Source organism: Passer domesticus, chromosome 2 (assembly GCF_036417665.1).
Source record: "Passer domesticus isolate bPasDom1 chromosome 2, bPasDom1.hap1, whole genome shotgun sequence".
NCBI lineage: Eukaryota > Metazoa > Chordata > Aves > Passeriformes > Passeridae > Passer > Passer domesticus.
The window spans coordinates 112,525,088-112,547,457 of NC_087475.1; the positions used below are offsets into that span (position 1 = coordinate 112,525,088).

Consider the following 22,370-nt stretch of genomic DNA (forward strand, 5'->3'; position numbering starts at 1 on the left):
CCCTCCATGCAGTTGTCCAAAGTCCCTCTCCAGCTCTCCTGGAGGCTCTTTAAGCACTGGAAAGGGCTCTGAGGTCTTCCTAAAGCCTTCTCTTCTCCAGGCTGAACACTCTCAGCTCTCCCAGCCTGTCTCCAGAGCAGAGGGGCTCCAGACCTCCAGACACTCCACAAGGAGCATCCTTGTGGTCTCCTCTGGACTCTCTTTGCATGTTTACTTACCCATTGGGCAAATTACATTGGTGTGCAGGGATGAAGGTATGATACATCACTGACTGTCTCCCTGTGCTGCTGAACAAGAACCTGAATCAATTTTTTCCCCATTTATGTCATTGAAGCAGAGCCAGCATTTCCTGACTGACCCAATACACTGATTAAAATAGTGAACAGTCACAGTTTATCATTATTCCAGCCCACTTAACTCCACTCAGTCTGAGCAGAAATTAATTTCCCCCCTGAAAAAAGGCCAATGACTTTTATTATTATTTAATTTCAGACTCCATTCAGCCCTTCAATTTCTATATGTGAGTCAATCCCCTCCAGCTGTGAATCTCAGCTACTTCCCTGGCAAAGCAGCTTTTTTTCCTGCCCAGCATTCCTTTGAGAGCAGTACACTACGGGAACAATCACCTTGCTATTATTCTTCAGCACCTTTGCCTTCACTCTGAATGTTAAAGCAGACTAGAGGAGCCAGCTGGGGTGTTTTGTAGACTGAAGCCCCTGAGCAGATTTTCTCCACTACTGTAAAACAGGAAAGAACATAAACTTGGTATCATCACAGAGACATCATCACAGATATTGTGAGTCCTCTTTGGGGCTTTATGGGTTTTGGATAAAAAAACCCATTCCCTTAGTTTGGGTGGGATTCAAGGGTGGTGTTAGAGATGAGAGTGGATTAGGCATAAAAGAAATTACGGAGTCTATAAGCTTTAGCCTAGGAGACAGTTTTGTGTCCTATATTGAAGTTAATCCTGTAAAATATAAATAATGGAAATTCTAAAAGGTCAGAGGGGTGGGTTGCACTTGCTAACATCTGAGGTGGACCAGGAAAAAGAGTTTGGGTTTAAAACTATGGAGAGAGACACTGCAACTCTGAGGTCCTGACTGTGAGCTCAATGACACCCTCTTCTGCTACCAGACAGACTCAGTGCTGCCTTTAGGCAGACAGTAACTTAGACATATGGAGAGACATCTGCCAACCCTATTATGAAACCCAATAACTGGCTTCAGAGCCCCATATTCCTTGCCCCTCCTTACAAGTGCAGTTTCTGTTAAATCACTGTGCAAACTATGGATGGGCTGAAGCCTTGGGAGGATTTTTTAAGGTTCATTACTTTATTAGTTCTGTTTATCTTTCTCTTCTATGGTGACAGCTGATGTAATCCCAGAATTTACAAACAAACTCACCTGTGTGATCTTCACCTGTGTTTAGTTAAAGACAATGAGGTACAATACTTTCCACAATCACAGCCTTGTCAGGGGAGTAATACACCATGCATCGTGCTGGAAATAACATTTAGTGTCCATATGGCGCCCAGTGAAGCTGGTGGAAACTTTAAAATGTTGCAGCAAATAAGGAAAACAACTCTTTATTTTTAGTTCTGCCAAAATCTCAGCTGAAGGTTTGTCAAGAGGTCACCAGTCCACCTTTCATTACAAACTTGCTGACTCTGAACTTACGTTGTTTATTTGTTTGTTTGATTTTCTTAAGTGTCTGATAATCCATATGAAAGACTGAAACAGAGCGTTACTGAACAAGTTTCAGCTTTGCAAAGAGAAGCAACAGAAAAACAAAACAAACAAAACAATCTCCAGTTAAAATGTTTCATCTGAGCAGACTACTGGCATCAGTTTCTGCTCTGGCCTGAAACTTTGTCCATCCCCCAGTGAGCCTTTGAGCCAAAGTAGTTTTTGGCCAAGTACAGTTTCTTCAGGAAGGTCAAGCCCTTAACCTCCAGTCCTCCTTTTGCTGGCAGCCTGGAGCCTGAATATTTTGGGACAGATGTTCAGGTCTGTGGATCACTTAAAAAATAGGGGGACCTGTTTGCCTTTCTTGGAGTTAGTCTGAAAGATATTATTCAAAGGCTTTTTCTTCATGATGGATTTTTCATTTTAGTTTTATATCAAAAGATCTGTTACCTATTTTTTTCTGCTAGTGAAAAAAAACACAAATAATTTTTCTCCTCAAAACGAATGAACGAATGAACGAACAAACAAACAAAAGCAAATCAACCAAACAAAAAAAAAGCTAAAACAAAAAAAACTCCACCAGTGGTTCTGTATGGGACACCTAAGAAAAGAGCATGTCATGTAACAACCACAAAATATTCAGAGTATTCAAAGCAAGTGAAAAGTCTCATCACCTTCATCCAGGAGACACTGGCTGACAATTTGTGCTGTACAACTCGGCCTTCCACCCAGCTGCTGTCCTGTGCAGGTTGTATGGGGGCACCAAGGTAGTGTTTCTAATAATCTCCTTGGGGACAAAGACCAGAGGAATTTACATCCTGAATGAAGGGATCCTGAATTTACATCCCTGAAGGGATCCAACAGAAGATTATACTTCTACGTGTAAGTTAGTTCATGCCTGGATGCACAAGCTTACTCCCGAAATCCATGACTGGAAAAGAGTGTGGAAGGAAATGGGATTTTTGGCAGAAGGTCACTTATGTGCATCCTGAAATGGTTGGAGGGTGAGATGACCATCGGGAAACAGCAAAACTGTAGGAACAGGCAGCATTTCTCACTCTTAAATACGTGTAGGAAGGAGACTGAGTTGCACCCCTTCCTCTGCTCTTCCTGTGCTGGTTTCCTCAGCAAGAAAACCTGAAGCATGTGTGAGGAAGGAGCTAAAGTGCCTTCCAGCAGGTTGAGGTGGTTGTCCCCAGGTTTAGATACTTTGGTAGACAATCAACTCAGATGAAGTAAGGGATCCTCTGCATTTAAAGTAGCTTTAGTTTCCTATTAAGTTTCTGAAATAAATGTATACCCCCAGCTTTTCAAGAACATCAGATTAATTTGCAAGAGGTTTTTGGTTTCTTTCTTGAACTTGGGTACCCATCTTCCAGCTGGCCTGTACCAAACAGATCTGTGTCTTACTCAGGTTTTGTGTCCTGTTTCTGCTAAGACAAATGACCACTGTTCTACCAGAGGGTTGCTGGGGTGATACCAGAGATGTTGGGATTGCTTGGTCCTTGGGAAGACACTCTGGGAGGATCTTGGAATACCCAGCTGAGCGCTCAAGCTGTCCATGCATGGAAGCAGCAGTGCCTGAGAGGGCACACACTGCTCCCATCTGTGCCATGACACACGAGGCAGAGGCAGCAGCCTCCCAGGAGACGAGTGTGCTCAGGGTGCACTACAAGGCAGGTCTCAGGGCTTCCTGCCCACACCTGCCTGCCTGCCCGAGCACAGCAGCACAGACCCCTCTCCCAGCCAGACCCAGCAGAGAACACTGACACATCCCAGAATTAACGAGGTCAAAAGGAGAGCTGAGGAGGGGTCTGACTCCGGTTCTGGCAGAGAAGATTCAGCTGGGAGGAAGGGAAGAGTTCCAGATTCCTGATCTCTTCACAAATGTTCTGCTATTTTCTCTCAGTGTTTTGTCTGTATTCCCTCCAGCAATCACAACACAACACAGACTTTCCCACCCCAAAATAAGGTAGGAATTTCTGGTAACTTTTGCCTGGAAATGTGGCTGAAGTAGCTACGGACAATTGATAACAACATAGACACAAAGCAGACCCACTGTCCTGGTATTAGTTGGCAAGAACTGTCTAGCAACTCAGTCTGAACTGCTGCAAGGAGGATGAGATGGGAAGGAAGCCTGAACACATGTCACAGAGGAATTTATATCACAGGCTACGCTTCACACGTGATGTTTTTTCCCCCACCTACTCACACAGTAAGTTTGTGACTTTAATCTGTTTATTTTTAGTGGGAAGTATAAGTAGGTAAACACTCTGAGCAGATAGTGCTCTGAGCTGATATTTTAGGCAGGGAGGCTTAATTGTATTCCTGTGCTAATTGTTGTTAAGTTTCTGGGTATTATTGATTTTGGACTTGCTCCCACGCACTCCCACACTCCAGGTCAATAGGTTGTTTGGCTACCATCACAAACACTCCCTGCTACTACTGTACAAACTGCTCAGGGTGGGGGTTTCCACACCTCCCACATCCCCCTCCTGTTCTCTGCTAAAAAAGCTGGAGCATTGGAAGCTGCCAAATAGGTCTTTGGAGAGAATTCTCTTGTTTGTCTGCAGGATGAGTGGAGGAGAGACTATGGCCATGCAGGTTGTGAGAAATGAAAATCACTTCTAAAAAATTTAAAAGGTTTATTAAAGCTTTATCAAAAATACAACGGAAGACTGAATAGAGAAAATATTAGGGTGCCAGGAGCAAACAATTTTTTCCCACCATGAGCTCATCCACACAATGGAGGTTTCACCTTTTAACCCTTAGCCCCCCACCCCCCAAAGTTCTGTCCATCAGCTCCTTCTTGGCTGTCCAGTGGTGGAGTTTACTTCCTTAAATCTGGATTGGAGGTCAGGTGCTGCCATAGTAACAAGACGACCCACCCAAATATCCTGACTTCTCAGGTCACCCCCTGATAAAAACACAAGGAGATAAAACATAACTATAAATCTATAAAACTTCTCTTAACATTTATGCAGGATATTTGCCTTTTAATCATGAGAGTCAACCATCACATTACTCATCTATCACACAGGTTGCCCCTACACTACACTGGTAAAAGGCAGCCATGAAGATGCTCAGATTGAGCTACAGGCTCCTCTGTTGCTCTGCTTTTGCTTTCTTTGCTGCAAGAAGCAATGAAATCAGCTACACCAGCATAGAGCAAAAGACATGACTTCTGTGGATTTTTAGTCTAACTCATAAACTTGGATTTGAATTAAGTAATAGAGGTTAAAGACAGATAATCAGAGAATCCCTCTCTATATAAATAACATATGATCTAATAGCAAAAGACGGCTAAATTGAGCACAGCTTCCTCTGAGAAGCAGATAGCGTGGGGAAGGCCCTGGAAGAGGACGTTAGTTGGGTCTTATTCTTCAGGCATCACCAGGAACATTGCAGGGGGAAGGGAGGAATTGTGCTAGAAGATAGTGATTTACCAATTAAAAGCTGCTGGCTGGAGAGAGAAGTTGCAGGGTCCTGTAGAGAACTGCTGAGCGAGGACACCAGATGAGCAGCAGCTTGGGATGTTGGACTGGCCCAAGGAAAGACACAGTGGTTGGTTAATTACATGAGGAGGGTTGGAGACCAGGGCAAAGACTCTAGAAGATGCATTTTTCTATTTCTGTACTATTAATTTTGCCCCAAGCGCCAACAGTATCCAAGCAACTCAATCACAAATGGATTTTATCTTTGCACTACCCTGTGGAGAAGGTAGATGGCCAAAGGCTTGGGGAGCCAAGGCGAAGAGCAAAGCAAGCAATTTATTAGCCTGGGGTCACAGAAATTCTGGTGATGTGAGCCCTTGTCAAGCCTCTTCACCACTAAAGCATGCTTTCCCCAAAGGAGGGAACTGATCAGCAACCTACTGGTGTTTATTTGAAAAAAGGCCTGAGGATGAGGAAAACACTAATCATAGAGTCCTTAAGGTTGGGAAAAAAACCTCTAAGTTTATCAAGTACTCATTAAACCAGCACCACTGTGTTCACCACTAAACCATGTCCCCAGCTGCCATATAATGGAGAAGTGCCACACACACAAAACCACAACCGCATGGTTATTATAACATTTTTCCACTGGGAAAAGAAATGCATTATTATAAATGTGCCAAGCTGAGGCAGAGCTCACATTGCATCCTACTGCTGGGTCTGCTCATGAGACAGGAGTGGGATGGGTCCTGATGAGAGGTAAGATATTGGTCCACTACAGCCATTCATGTGGGTTTTTTCCATAGGCTACATGAAAAGGACTCCTGCATACTTCTCAACTTGGAAGACACAGCTGGTCCACCTGTATTTCCCACCATCTGAACAGTCTGGTGAAGTTAACACATTTTCCCCCAAAATAACAACGCTTCCTTGTGGCTTTTAGACTGGCAGTTCAGTACTGATACAAAACTGGTCATTGCTAGGTGATGTTCCCATCATTCAGATACAGCATAGTCTTCCTGCTTCAGCACAAGCCTTTTGTGCTTAGAAGTTCTATTACAAAAGTTCACCTGTAAAAGCAGAATGTGGGAGATGCGTGAACAGCAGAATAAGAAATTAAATGCAGAAGCATAATTATTTTTATTCAATTTGACATATAGAATCATAGAATGATTTGGTTTGGAAGGGACCTTAAAGATCATCTACTTGCACCCCATAGTGAAGAATTCATTCTCATAGTGAAAAACTCGTATTTATAGTGTCTTGGTACATGGCATAACCAAATTAAATAATTTGGGGGTTTTCTGGTATTAACTTGATTTTTTTGAGCTATTTGTTTTGTCAAAAGATCAGGAAGAAGACTGGCCTGCCCCCACGCTCAAATTGCAACATTAAAACTGATTAGGTATTGTTCTTCACAGGAAACCATTTATAGCACAATGCAGTTTGGGCTGTCCTGGCTTAGGTTTGCTGTGACACATCTGCATGGGATTGTTTACACTCCTGGAAAAACAAGAGACAGCTTACAGCATGGCTGGAGAGGCCTGGCTGCATTCCTAGAGAGCTTCGTGCAGGTGGCATCCAATAAAGACACCTGACCCTTTGATTTGTCTTCTACGTCAATAATTGTATGTTTTTGAGGGGGACAGAGTGAAATCATATGTTGAATTTAAAATTCACGTACGTTTTTCTGCCAGCAAAATCCTTCACCATTCATAAAAGAAAACCAGAAACATACGACCTCATGAGCTCATGTTTCAAAAATGAAGCATCCAATTAAAATAATCACTCTTTTCCAAACAGCAGTCTTTCTTCACTTCCATTATGATCAAGTTCCATTATTTTGGCAAAACTATTCACTTTTTTCATATGAAACAATGAATTCTGAGTAGCTGTACCTGAAAGCAAGCAGAAATTGAAGCTGTGGCAGAGAAACCCATGGAAATCCAGGGAGGATCAGGGACAATGGTTTTAAAAGAGAAGAATTTTAGATTAGAAACTCATTTCCCAGCGAGTGGTGAGGCCCTGGCACAAGTTGTGCAGAGAAGCTGTGGCTGTCCCATCTCTGGAAGTGTTCAAGGCCAGCTGGATGCAGCTTGGAGCAACCTGGTCTAGTGGAATGTGTTCCCATGGCAGGGAGGTCAGAATGAGATGATTTCAAAGGTCCCTTCCAACCCAAGCCTTTCTATGGTTCTATGAAATCCAGAGTATAATTTGCCTTTAGTTTTGTTGTTTAACCTATCCACACTACTCATGGCCCTGAGCTACTCTTTGTCCTCAGAGCATTAGAAATTGCAGAGACTCCTTGCTTTTCTGTTACATAAACAAGCTGTATCCTACATAGTTCAGAAGGCACTGGTGTTACCTGAGTAGTAATAAAACTGTAAATAATAATAACAGAAAACTAAATATGTGTGCTAATGTGAGACTGTAAGGAAAAGGAAGTAGGAGTGAGGTTGAGGAGTCCCCATGGTGACTCCTCTGGTGAGGAGAAGATGGACCAACACAAGGCACTAGCATTAAGAAGAAATTTTTCAAAATGTTTGTGAAAGAACAGGACAAATTTGAACACCCCACAATAGCAAAATGGGGACATTACAGCCACAAACTAAGAGGAGCAAAGCTGCAGCCAAGACACTGTGCACAGCATGGAACATGTTATGGACCTCTGTAGGCTGGGCTCCTGTCAAGCCAAACCAGAAGATAGCTACACTAACCACCCCCAAACCCCAGTTGGAAAATGTATTTTGGTATCAAGAAATTAAATGCAGAAATTAAGTACCAAAAAACATTTTTGGTGATACTCCAACAGCAGCAATATTGAGTATTATTTTAAGTTGCCATTAGAAAACACATCTGGCCAAGGGAAGCACAAGACAAGTCTGATGGACAAGTCACACCAGAAGGACACACACCAGAATTTCAGAAGTGAGACTATTCTGTTTCATTGGGCTTCTTGCACTGGTTTGGTGGAAACTCGTGACTCTACAAGAAATATTATGATCAGCAGGATGGGTGGAACATTACAAAAAGAGAGCTGAAATCAAAAGACTTTGAAATTTCATAAAACATCAAGCCAAAAAGTTGAAACATAAGGTAGAAACAGTTTCTTAAGTCTGTAAGAGGAACAATCACCATTTTCCATAGGAATAAAATCTAAGCTGTCCAAGTGCATCCTGGTGTTTCCATTGCCTATTATACTCCAGGGTTTATGAGGGAGCTCAAAAAATAATGCAGGAGCTGTCGTTGTTTTAAGTTGTCATAGGATGCAGCAGCAAATCGGATGTCTGGCAATGGGGAATGTATTTGTAGTGTGGACTCATTTATTCGTGGAGGACTGTGTAGCCAAAAAAAAAAGGTGAAGGATGAAAACGCGTTAGCTTCCTCACAGGAGACTCCACAGGTCCTTGGGGGCCATTATAATGTCTGTCTTTGCTTCAGTACTGCTTAATTTCATCACATCCAGGAGTCTTCACAAATCCCACGGGAGAGTCGCAATGATTGCATGGTTGATGTCTCCACACCTCTCAGGGGTGTGATTGACAACCTGAAGTTTCCAAGTTCATGTGTCATTTCACCTGCTGTGCTCACCAGGCTACAGAAGGAATTCTTTCTTCCTTCCTGCTTTTCAATGGCCCCGTGAACTCCACTGACCTGTGCAGTAGCTCATGTGTCTCTCCAAAGAATCAGTGCAAGTGTAACACAACATCAGCACCTTGGTTTGTGCCATGCATTCAGAGTGCCACACGCCCTCCTCCAAATCAAAAATTGCACAATTGTTTAGGTTGGAAAAGATTATTGAGTCGCATTGTTATCCCAGCACTGCTGTATTCACCACCAAGCCACGTTCACATCTTTCAGACACTTCCAGGGATGGTGATTCCACCATTTCTGTAGGCAGCCTGTTCCAGTGTCCCACCCCACAGCAAACCTCAATTCTGTGAGGCAGTCACCATGGCATGGAAATCCAGATCTTCTAGGCCTATGTTGAGGAAGCTGTCTCATGCTTTTCTACAGTCATCCTAACTAACTAAAGAATTTATTGGCAATTTCCAAGGGGAACTTAATTTAGATTTGACCTAAGAACCTCCATTCTTTACATTACTACTGTCCTGCTAGTCTCTAGGCTGTAAATTACTGCAATATGACCACAAAGTCCAGAAAGGGAAGGACAGAGAAAAAGCGAAAGGGAAATCATGAAGTCCTTTGGAAATCACACAAAGGACACCCTTTCTGCCTGAACCAAGATCACGAATGTGATTTGTCATGTCATTTGTCTAACCTCACTCTCCTAAAAGAGTTGTTGTTGTTGGACAGGAAACATGATTTCCAGTAGTTTTAAGAATGAAGTTGGGTAATTTAAACTTTTTTTCTTTAGGTGTAGAAGGCAAGGAGAAAAGAGGTAATGGGGGACATAGCCCACCTCAGTCAGGAACTTGGTAACTTTCTGAGTTCTTGTAAGCTTTGCAAGCAAGGGTACCACTACCAAAGCAACCATCCAGGTGATGTGCAAACCGTGGCTGTCTCACCGTAACAGGAGCTGCAGCTCTCTGGAGGGGATTTTGGTAGTTCCCCTCCAGTTCTCCTGCTGGCATCTGTACACCACCGTTTCCCACATTCCATCTGTATATAACAAGTACATCCAAATAAAAAAACTTACCAGATCAACCCAACTTTTGCAATGGGACTAAAGCTCTGGGGCCAGAGTTGTTCTTGTGCCATCTGCACTTTGATTGAAAGAATTTAAAGGATCCAGGTTACATTTACCCTCAAATTTAAAGTTTGCAACTCCTGTTCCTCAACTCGTTTATTTCAGCTTGAGGTTCCTATTTTATTTCCATGCAATAAGTTTCCATAAAGCACCTGTGCTAACCCTAACCAAAGGTAACCCCAAGCCCTGCACTACTTTCACAGTAATCAGATGAGACAGTTGCTCACTGAGTCCACGCCCTACTATCAGTTCAATTTCATGGCAATTATTTATAATACAGCCATTTGATAACAATTATTTGTAGTAAAGCCTTATCCTGTGTTCTCTGTACTTAGCAAGCTCTGCTTTGCAGCATCTTCCTGGGTTAAGATGCTTTGGCAGATTTTTATGATGATTTCCTCAGTTCTATTTATTGCAGGTGAACTCATGCATGTCTCAGGACAAGCTCAGAGGAGAACACAATCTGCAACCAAATGAGTATGTGCATCTTCAAAGAATGGCTCTAGCAAGGCTCCACCCTGACCAAAATCTCTGCTTCACAGGGAAGACAGGCGTCCAGTTCTCAAATTAGTAATTCTGGGCTCAGATGTGTCACAGTTACATGGTATATTTGAACAAAAGGCATAAATCAAGAGCTAAAACTGCACTGTGGTCACCTATAGATCTATATTATATATTTTCATGCAAAAACTAAGGCTGCACAATGCTCAGTAACAGCTATTGCATCCACCTGTAGACTGATGCAGTTGGAAAACATTTCCAAGCATTTCAATCTTCCTCTGGACACCTTTTTAATATTAATAAATACTAGAAAGTGACATCTGATGACAGTGTTTTGTTAGTAGCCTGTGTCTCTGCAGTCCTGAAGTGGCTGCAGGGAGAACTGAACAAGCTGAAGTCTGGAGAGGAAAACAAATATCCCTATTTCTGGCAACACTGCAGCTACAACACTTTGTTCTCACTAAATTTGTGCTTCTTCCCTGTGGTTTGTTCTCATGTCGTTGTGAACCTCTTCGCAATATAGTATTTTTATTTCACATCCAAAACAAACCAAGAGAAAAACCAGAAAACACAGCACATACTAGGAAAGAAGAAAAAAAATAATGCACAGGTGGTCACTGGAAAAGGTTGTTGAGTTTCCATCACGCTAGGTTTCCAAAAACCCCACAGGACATTGCCCTGAGCAGTCTGACCCTGCTTTGAGCAAGAGGGCGGGACCAGATAATCTCCAGATCTTCCTGTCAAACTGTGATGTGTGGGCACACAGAACTGTTCCCCGCTCTTTGCTGTATGCAGGTCTCGGGCAGCATCCTTAACAGTAAAAAAAACCTGTGCAAAGAGACCTCCAGAGCCTTTAGCTGGCTTCTGGTAGAGCCTGACATGAAGGAAGTCACAAAGTACTGGAGATCTGTAATTCTCTGGGACAGTTCTGGCTAAGAGCTGTGACAAGCTGATTTGATTTTTTTTTTTTTTTTACCATAAAGCCAATTTCTGAACAATGTTTGCTCTAATAAGTAATACATTAGGTTCTTACAAGTAAGGATTATCGAAATTTTAGTAAAAGTGCCATCAAAAAGGATTCATGCTAGGTAGTTTGGGCATTCAAGTGACAGAATGAGATAATCTTGGTTCCTTCCTTCCAAGCCAAACCAGTCTATGGAGTCTAAAACCCATATGTAGTGCGTAAGAGACTGGCTGAAATGCCTACCACTCTCTGAAGGGTTCATTAATAGCCCAAAAAGCCCATGGTCCTCATCACCCACTCCCAGCTGGGTGACAAGAGTAGCTTTTCCAAATCCATTTAATAATGGCTACAGAAAACACAATCACCAAGGTCACAGAAAATTTCAAAACTGCTAAAAACCTTACTGAGCTGGAAAGCTAATGAAAACACCAAGAAACCTAAAAAAACTCCAACCAAAAAACCAACCAACTAACCAAAAACCCCAAACAAACAAGCAAACGAAAACCAACAAAAACCAACAAACAAAACCAAACCAAAAAAACTCCCTTTCTTTTTTCTTTTTTTTTTTTTTTGAGGCCAAAGATTGAGCAAAACTAAAATCATAGGAAGTTTTAAGTAGGACCAGGTCTGGAGTATTGGACATTTCTAATAGTTATCACAGAATCACAGAATAGTTTGAGCTGGAAAGGACCTTATAAATCATCCTGTTTCATCATGCCTGTGGGGGCAGTCCTGGGCTTCAAAAATGATGTAAGACCATTTGATTACTCTTCAGTCCACAGTGCTTGAAAACTTATTATCTTTTCTGTACCAAATGATTCTAAGGCCCTTTTCTCTAGTATTAATGAGCAGGTTCCCAGGTACCGATTTTCCTATTTTAAGACTTCAGCAACTTTTTACCAAAGTAGTAAAGTGAAAACACCAAACCCATCCAAGATGATTAACTACCTCTGCATGCCAGTCATAGCTCTACATGCCTCAAGGTACCACCAAGTTCTCTTTTTTTTCACAGTTTAAATCCTTAGCATACTAATGCAACTCTCAATTGCCAGTATTGGAGATACAAGGCCACTAGATTTCAAACTGCAGCATCTGTGCAAAGACTGCAAATGACAGAAAATACTATACCCCTTGTCAATCCCAGTTAATTGTCCTCAATCTTACGACTGGGTTTTTTTTCCAAGGGTTTTGTTGTTTTTTTTCCCTGTCCGAGTGTCAAGGATCTGGCACAGGTTGCCCAGAGAAGCTGTGGCTGCCCCATCCCTGGAAGCGTTCAAGGCCAGGCTGGACAGGACTTGGAGCAGCCTAGTGGAAGGTGTCCCTGCCCATGGCTGGAGGGTTGAACTGGATGAGTTTTGAGATCCATTCCAACCCAAATCATTTGATGATGATACTCTGCCTCTACACCAGCCTGAAATGTCCCAGCTACAGTTTCTTCTTCCAAAGGAACCCACAAATACCTAAAGGTACCTCTACCCTAATTTTCTCTTTGATAAGCTATGTTAAGCTCTAAATTTATCATAAGGTAAGTGTTTCTTTTCTGCTGGAAGAAAACAGATTCAAAAACTCTCAGGACAGACTTTGAGTGGGGAAAAAAACAGTCCCACAGTTTGGATGGAAACCATGCACAGGCTGTTAGTAAACATTCTTCATGGTTTACTTCAAAACTTAGGGAAAGGAGCCAGCCATAGACACACAGGTGCTAAACATACTTTTTTTTCCAATACATGCAAGCCCCAAAGCAGTATTTTTCTAGTTCATTATCCTAAATTATGATCGGTTTTCTCTGGATTCAATGTTGTCAAGCTGAAATCATTGGCCTTTGTGGGGATGCACAACCACCTTCACTTGTGAAATCATAAGACTTCAGGAACTATTTCTGCATTAGAGACAAAAGCATATAGTCTTAATTCAAAATTTTTAATTTTTTAGAAGGTTTTAGATAGGTAGTTTTGTTTGTTGGTTGGTTTGGTTTGTTTGGTTTTTTTAATCCCATTGATTTAGTAATTTATTCTGTTCAAAGGGCCCTAAGGGCCCTTTTTCTATTCTGCCCTGAAATTTCAAAAGCTCAGGGCTTTGTTTTCTAAGTCAGAGAAACACTGAGACTGAAAATACAGTCACCACAATGGTTTAACCTTTCCAGAAAACATGCAGTCTGCTGTGATTCCCTGCACTTTTAAAGGACACATAAATTCCCCCTAGTTTCAGTACTTCCTCTAACTTCAGTTCACTTTCTTAGCATCCTTTTTTGAAAATTCATGTGTGTTGCTACAGCACCAGTTTATTAAACTGCTGAATTCAAAGAAACTCATTAATGCCATTTCACTTGCTCTACAGTTTATCCAGTTTTCTGATAAGATAGATACAAGCCTATTACCTGCTAATTCCCAGTACCAAAAATTATCACCACCATACCTACTCCTTCTTCCATTCCAAGAAAGGACATCAAATTAATTTCAGGAACGAAGATGCAGCTTATGAGGGACAGGGGATATGCAAGTATTGTTCTATATACCAATGTTTTATTTTTAGCAGTTTGATGATATTTATAGGGCTGTGAGAAGTGGATACATGGCTGCAGGGGGATGAAGTATCCCAAGGGCAGGTAGGAAAAAGCTGCACATCTGCCAGGCAGGACAAAAGAACAGGCCTGGAGTTCATGCAAAGGAGAGAAGTCCAAATGCTTCCAAGCACCTTATTTTACTGTCATTATAAAAAATCATGTTTAAAAAAAACCAACTGTATCTACCCTACATTTTAGCTCATCTTGTCTATTTCTTATTTGTAAAGGTATTCCTATGATGAAGTGCTGAAACACACAAATTCAAAAGAATCTGAAGAACAACACGTTGAAATTTGGGAAAGCAGCAAGAGAAGAATGTCAAGAATGAACACACTGATTACCACAGTTCCTTCTTCTAAATTTCTCACATCACCTCGAGACATCCCCACCATGTGCTTCAACTTGCCAACCTTAAATCAATCCCTTCTCATAGAAACATGAAAAGCTTTCAGATGTTAAACAATTTGCTGTCTTCAAAGAACTGTCAAATAGTCCACTGTAGTTGTCCATACCTTTGCTCTACTCATCACTAAAGAGGCAAACAGAAGTCTTATATAAAACATCAGAAAAAATTGAACCAGAACTCAACAATACAGTGAATCCATTAGGTGCTGAATTCACCTTACACTGTTTCTTGGTATCTATTTTTGGCTGGAGAGAGCATATACCTTCACCTAAAACTGAAACTGTAACTTAGGGCAACATTCTTAGTCATCAGTGCTTAAGAGAAGTCTTGCTCTCTCTTATATTCTCATGGCCTTCCAGTCCTCCATATATCAGGGACACTCAAAGCACTGCAAGAGCCCAGGTGACGATGAAAATTTGATACAAGCCAGAAGAACTGTGTGTGTCACCTGCTTTGGACCCTTCACAACTGGGTATGGAAATATAGACCATTCCTTGTGCTGACTTATGCAAAGCACAACAGACTGTCCTCCGCCAAGAACATCATCAGTATTAAGCCACTTTTTATCACCCTGTAGCAATGTGGAACTTTCACAACTTAAAGCATAACTTCTTCACTTTTGTTGATTGCTGTGGTTTCGTTAAAACAGGAGTAAAATCTCCTGAATAGCTATCAAAACCATAACTACCTAAAATGACATACTGGCAGGGTTATTATTTAACTAAATAAAGAAATGTGGAATGTTTCATTTATAATATCTTATTCTCCTCAATCCTGAGCACTAAGGACATCAGAATCCAAACCAGTACTTTTTTTCAATACAAAGGTAACACAAAAATCATTAGTTTTATAACCCACTATTCCAGTATTCACACGTCAAATTTATCAGGCCATTTCTCCACAATTATCTTCTACACTATTTTAGAACTAATGTTGATGAAAAAAGAAGACAGAAGGAAAAAAGAAGTATATGAAGATCCTAGTGACTTAGTTTATAAGACAACTGACATTAGAGAAAACCAAGAGCCCCCTCTAGGGGTTACTGCAAGTTCTAACATAGGTGAATTCAGAACAGTTTTTATGGTTTGTATTTTTCAGTTTGAGTTACTCCAATTGGAATTTAACCTTAACTACAATATCAACAGTAAAATGACAGTTTAAAAAGAAAAGACTGACGCAAAAAACTGTATTAGACTTTGGATGAAATCTACTTACAGTACTTCAGCACCAAAACGTGGGCAGTTAGGCTTATACATTTATATACAATTAAATGATGTCAAAGTCATAAAATGCTTAGTTATTTATAATGAAATCTATACAAAACAGTTAAAAACGTGGTTTTATATACATTTTGAAAAAAAGAGTATTGTGTCAATTACCAGAACGTATTAAAACTGGTTCTCTTGTCCCATCTGAACCCAAACCGCTCTCTGTGACTTGTAACTACCATAAAACCCCAATGTATTGCTTCAACAAGCCAAGGCATAAGGCTAATTTTGGAAACTCACCATTGTATACCCATTTAAGCTTTTAAACTCCCCAAATGGTCAAATTTAAAAACAGCATGTAAGAGTAAAATACAGATTTTTAGAAGTCTTAGCTCACTTCTAAATTCTCAAGTTCAACTTGGAAAGATGTTGAACTATTTATCCCCAATTTTGAAAAAATGATTAATAGCAAAATGTACTTCCTTCTCCCTGGTTTGTACTAGAATTAATACAACTGCCTGTTTCACAGGAACTTTGTTCAACAACTCGTCCCACTTTAAATTTCATATTTAAATAAATAATCAGAGGTTAACTAGAGTAGATGAGCATTTTGTATGCTTATGGCAGAAAGAAATGCCTCATCTACTACTACCCTACTTCTTGTAAAGCATGAAAACAAAACTCCACTAGCCAATCCACTTTGCTACCAGTTAGCAGTTTTGCTTATTTCCAAACATTCACCAATAAGAAATTTAAAAAAATACTTTAAGCTTCTGAAAAAAAATTTTAAGTGAGCAGGAGTGCAAGAAAGCCAACCAATTCCAAAATTCCTGGGGCTTTTCCAGCACTGTCAGAGACATTTTTTCTCTCACATGCTATTTGAAAAGAAAAATATTTACTATATGTTTTCTTTTTTAATGGTGTTTTGCTCAACAGCTAAAAAGACACAGCAAAATAATGATTCCTTTTCACTTAAAGCTGTTTCAGTATCTGGGCAAGGGCTTCAATAGCACAAGCTGTAGAATTCATTACAGATTTGTTTTTGAACAGGAGTACATTCCACTGTCACAGGTTTACTAAATCTTGGTACCTACATCTTCTCTTCTTTTTTTCCAAAACAATTTTTAAGATTCAGCTTTTGCAATACTGTCTTGTTAAAACCTACTGATGCTTCAAGAGTCCAATGAACAATTCTAACAGGCAAAGTGCTCTAAGACATCACAATAGAAGGGCATCTTGGATGCTCAAAATCCCAAGGTATTTTAAAGTACACTCGAGTGTCTCTACTCCTTAGGATTGTTCAACAGAACTTTGAGAGGGGCTGGGCTCAGTGCCATCCTCAGTGCTACTGTCCACATCTTGCTCCATTGCTGTCTCCTCATCATCGAGGCGCTGACTGGTGAAGTTGTTCAGCTCCAGGAGTCCGCTGGGTTCCACCACCACATTGGAGCTGGAGTGACAAGGGATGGGATAGTGAGGGATAGTCTGAAAGAAAGAAAATATTTAAGTTTAATGAACAATATTGAAGGTAAAGGCATCTGTGCATGCACAGATTTGTGGAAAAGGGATTATTTGGTTTCCAAGGGCAATTTTCCCTAACTGAGGCTTCAAAGCAGCCTTTCACTGGATTTGGTTTAAAGGTAAAATTTGAATAATCTTGCTCCCCAGGCCTTTGATCTTCCCTAAAGGTCTGTGACAGCATAACCAATGCATCATCCACCATTCTGCAAACCCAAAGCAGAGATAATATTTTCTTCAGCCTGATCTTTTTTAGACAAGATGTGGTGATAAAAGAATAACCTGAGTTAAAATGACTCACAAGGACCATCAAGTCCAACTCCTGGCCTTGCACAGGACAACACCAAGAATCCCACCAGGCAGTGCATTGTCCAAGCACTCCAGGAGGATTCTGTTTTTTGTATACAACAGAGTTCAAGCTCTGGCCCTGCTCAGAGCTGCAGCTCAGAGGCTAAGGAAACACAATTGCTATTTATTTCTAAAATTATTATTACTATGGTTATTATGTTAGTTATTTTTAGTTGCACTTTCATAGGTTAAAAAGCTAAATCTCTGACTTTATACAACTGAAATTCTGGGCATTATTTGACTTTTTAAACAGCTCATAGCATGCCACAATGATAAACAGCACCAATTCTCAAAAGATACAGGTTTGAAATAAAACAGAAATCTATCTTTATCTATATAAGGAGGACTAAAAATGAATACAGAACTGGTAATTTTTACGAAAGAGAAGTTAGCCCCAGTAAAGACTTCACAAAGTATCATGAAAAATTTGAAATCTCTATACACAAATTGTTTTCCACATCAAAAGTATTTTCACTGTAACACAAACATGATACATATTAAAACAATTTCAATCCACACTACCATTTGCGTGAACATATGCCATGCCAACTTGTCAACAAAGATTCACATTATACCAGTTGGAAGACATATACCTCCTCAGTTGATATTCTGACAACTTATTACAACATAAACAATCATATTTAAAGCAGCAGAATCAATGAAAACATCAAGCACAATAGTTAGGAAATGATTCAAAGCATTTAGGCTAAAGATCAATAGTAATTTTATCTCCAAAGTGGTCTTACCCTAAGCGAAGTTAAAAAGTTTTCTTCTGATTTCAGACCTTATTTGCTGAACCTTTCTAGTAAGAAAACCCTACAATGTCATTAATTTTACACTCAGAAGCAACTTTAATAGATAATATAAAAGATTCTAGCACATAACTCCATACTAAGTGTTGAAGCAGTTTTAAACATTGCAAATGAAAGTACTTTGTAAAATGAGTTTGGTTGTTTTCTTAACAGAAAGAAGACACTGGAGACAGAGTAAATGATATACAGTACTAGAGAAACCTGAGCCCAATTAAGAAGAATTACATGTCATTGCAGCAATTGATTACAAAGTAAGAGTAGAAACAGAACCAAAACCTGGGGAATAAACCCCCAAGTACTCAATCATTCAGTGACTATCATCGTATCAGACACGTGTTTGCTGTGCTCAATCTTTGCCTCATTTGCTCAGTCTTCTCTTACCTGGACAACAATTTCTGATGAGCTCTCTTCAGCTTTCTTTTGTGATATATTCTGAATGTGTATAAACTGGTTTGTTGTAGGTATTCCTCGTGCATCGAGTTTCCTCTCTGTTAAAGTAGGACCAACAGCAGGAGGACTTGAGCTGGATTCTGTATGTGTCTGTTGCTGGGGGATGGAAGGTGCCGTCATCCCTACTGCAGCCACCCTCGGGCCCTGGGTACAAGGTGACGACTCTGCTTCACTAGCAGCTGTACTAGTGGACGTGGCCTTGTTTGGGGGATCCACTACCGTGTGCTCTATGTTTGCATCAATCTGAGCTTCCACCATAGACACTCTCAATATATCTGCTACTGATGTCTCCGTGGGTGCCTGCATGGGAAATAGGCTGGTAACCAGCAATGCCAGTTTGGGCACAGAACTGCCACCTTCTACCTTTGAAACAAAAGGAGGCTCATGCCCCTCAAAAGTTATCTCTGTAACAGTGGATCCTTGCATTACAGTTAGATATTGCACCTGAAAATCAAATTTTTGTTGTGCATATTACAGTTAATATATTTTTTATTGAAAGCCTCATCAATATTTCCAAGGACAGAATGGCACAAACAACATACTTGCTATTAGGAAGACAATTGAAACTCAGTGTTTTAACAAAGGAATTAGCAATGATAGGGCAACAGTTAATTGAAGCCTAGGGAAAAGCAGCTTTTTAGGCTGCTAGATAAGGATTGTAGCAGTATAATACCACAGCAGCGTAATTTTCCTTTGGGATTTACAGCCCCCTGGTATGTTTGCTAGTTTTCACATCTATTCCTGAAAGGGCCAAAAAAATTGTACTTTTCTGGAGTTAGTTAAAATACATTTTGTCCCCATGTTCCTCAGTCTCTGCCTTTTTCCCTCCCAAGGAAAAACAAAATACTCCTGTACATGAAAGCCATATAACTTCAGGAAGATGTAAACTACAAAGGAAGAGGAACAATGGAGAGCCTTAGGAGACTGCAGTGTATTCGTATTTATTTCTACAGAAATAAAAAGTGCTACGGGAATGGAAATTACGAATGTGTCATTATCTAAAAATTAAAAGAAAATAACTAGGGACAAATCCCATACACCAGTGGTGGCTGAAATGAATAAAAACTGTCCAACAAAACATGTTTGTGAGCTCTATGGATTTTCCCCTATAACATGTGCTTCTCTCTCCTAGTGTCAACCTTCTGCTGGGGTAATTACTACCAGCGGAATGAGGGATTCTCTCTTGCCAGGACAAAACACTGCTACAGCGACAGGGTCGGTGTTTTATTTTTTTTTTTTCCTTGAACAGCGACGTGTATTTTGCATGCTATCAATATTCCGTTACCTGGCTTGCTGGCTGTTTCTCTGAAGAGGCAGGTAGCTGCATTTGACTCTGGGGGGGCTGGGGTTGCACGTAGATTTTTTGTGCCGTTGGTGCCTGTTGCAGTTTGGGCAGCTGCTGCGTGGTTTTTACTGCAAGCACCTGTACTACAGTTTGCTGTGGCTGTGCCACTAAGGTAGGGAGTTGCCTTTCTTTGGCCATCATATGATGTGGGGGGTGCTGTGCATCTGGTTTGGTCTGTGCTTGCTCTTGCTGCAGGGGGGTTAGCTTTTGATGCCTTATGGAAAGTTGGGGCATTTGTGGGAGTTTGTGCTGGATTTGATCAGCCTGCAGGTGGATTGTCTGCTTCTGCTTAGTCTGGAAACACTGCAGAGTTTTCACTTGCAGTTGAGTCTGTTCCAGCTGCGGCTGACTCAGTTTCTGCTGCTTTTGTGCCTGCGATTGTGTCAGGGCAGATCTGTAAAACAGGCCAGTCTGAGGATCTAAGGTGTCCATCTCTTCCACTTCTCCCTCCTCAGTTCCAAGTTGTTCACTGTGTTTGGTAAATGCAGTGTGACTGCTTAAGGCCTTAAGAAGAAGAAAAATTTAGAGCAAGTTAGTAAAGAGAACTGTAAGAATACACAATCTAGAAACAATTTTTAATGTTTCAAATGGACTACTTTAACTTTTTTTACCATTCCAGACTCCCAATGCATGTATAAAAAGATACTCTTGTATTTCACAATACATAAGCAATCAAGATCTATTATTATTATGTTAAACTGTGGTATATCTCTATGTGAGAACATGAGCTTCAAAACTAACCCTCCGAGGGATTATGTAGATCTCACTTGTGTCAGACTGAGGCTCAAAGCTCCCTCAGGTTGCCTGCCAGTTGGATAGGAAGCAGTAGAGAGTAGCAGGTAGCTGAGCCAGGAGCTCCTAATTCAAGCCAGAGTCTCTCTGCACAATAATTTTTTTATTTTGCCTCTAGAAAGCCTAATCATCTTCTCTAGGGTTTCTTCTGCAGGGCCCCATTTAACTACAGGCTGTCCTATTTTAGCACAGATCCTCTCTTCTTCTTCCTTTCTCAAAATTGCACTGCAATTTTTCTTGGGCATTACATAAATATTTGACTTTTTGAGGGAACGAGCAACCTATGCTTTGTAAACCAAAATGTATAAATGCACTGAAAAATGGTGTTAGCAGGATCAAACAGCCTAATGCACCTGTAAAAATATACTGCCTGACATGAGTCTGTAACTCTAATGCAGTACTGTTCTGGACTGCAGCTGAAGTTCCCACAAGTTAAAGCACTGCAGAGTTGAGCAGGTCCTGATCAAAGTCATTCAAGTGGCTTCAGCAAGACTTCACCACAAGCTGCACTTCTTGTTTGAATAGTTTGGAATTCCCACAGTCGTGATCTAAATATGATCGGAGTTTTTGATTCAGAGAAGTTTTCCTTTTCACAAACTAAAGGCATCAAATGGAAAAGATACTGTGTGCTCTGTGTACTGACCAGATTCCATTTCAGCCCTCTTCCCCCTACACCAATATAACCTAATGAGGTCAGGCCACTGTAATGCTACAACCACCCTCACCATCAAAACACAATCACAGAATGGTTTGGCTTGGAAAAGACCTTAAAGACCATCTAGTCCAACCCCCCTGCCATGGGCAGGGACACCTTCCACTAGACCAGGTTGCTCCAAGTCCTGTCCAACCTGGCCCTGAACACTTCCAGAGATGTGGCATCCACAACTTCCCTAAGGAGTCCATACCAGTGCCTCGCTACCCCTACAGTAAAGAATTTATTTCTAATATTGAATCTAAACCTCCTCTCCTTTGGCTATTGAAGTGATATTAAAATCATTTATTTGCCTGTATGCTGAACATTTTTGGTGGCAGCACCATGATACATACATTCAGAATAAGCCCTGCTCCTATGTAATTTATATGACCTAGTGCTGTTTATAGACTTCTGGGAAAAGAAAGGATCCAACCTGCTGCATGATATGGGTAATGGCGCCAGTGGAGGATGCAGGAATAGATTTCACCACAACAGAAGTCTGCGTTGCTGTCTGTGACTGAGCCACGTGCTGCACCAGAGTCCTCTGGGGCTGAGATGACTGGTGGGGCTGGGACCGATGACTGACTGAAAGTAAAGAGGTCAGTGGCACTTCTCCAGAACTAACTGCAGGAACTTCAACTGTCTGCTTTGCAGTTAAGCTTCAACTGAAAGCATACATGAGTGAAAAAGATCTAAGCATGGAAAATGTCTTTCACTGTGTGCTAGTGTCAACCTTAATGATGTGTTCTGAGAAACCTCTTAAAGAAGCAACTCTGAGGTTTTGCTTTTGTTTGTTTCCTAAGTAACCACACTTGGTCCAAACCTCCTCTGGCCACCCTTTCCCAATACATCAATTTTGCAAGCAGAGCTTGTACTTGATGTTCAGCTGGGTTCTTCATACAGCACTAGAATATTGCTGTAGAACACAAGTTATTATGT

At 40.9% G+C, this 22,370-nt stretch overlaps 1 protein-coding gene across 12 annotated transcripts in view; it reads right to left on the bottom strand.

The window, feature by feature from the left end:
- Window positions 1-13,797: 13,797 nt before the first annotated feature.
- EMSY (EMSY transcriptional repressor, BRCA2 interacting) overlaps window positions 13,798-22,370 on the bottom strand; it is a 43,318-nt gene continuing 34,745 nt past the window's right edge. For 9 of the 12 annotated variants that reach the window (XM_064410827.1, XM_064410825.1, XM_064410822.1 and 6 more), the window contains 4 exons: window positions 21,865-22,016; window positions 19,886-20,449; window positions 18,532-18,900; window positions 13,798-16,957 (listed from right to left, as the gene is read on the bottom strand). In XM_064410827.1, the coding sequence (XP_064266897.1) occupies window positions 16,763-16,957; window positions 18,532-18,900; window positions 19,886-20,449; window positions 21,865-22,016 (1,280 nt within the window). In that variant the 3' untranslated portion in view covers window positions 13,798-16,762. The remainder of the gene's footprint in view (window positions 16,958-18,531; window positions 18,901-19,885; window positions 20,450-21,864; window positions 22,017-22,370) is intronic. The other 3 variants (XM_064410832.1, XM_064410834.1, XM_064410833.1) reach the window with 1 other exon arrangement.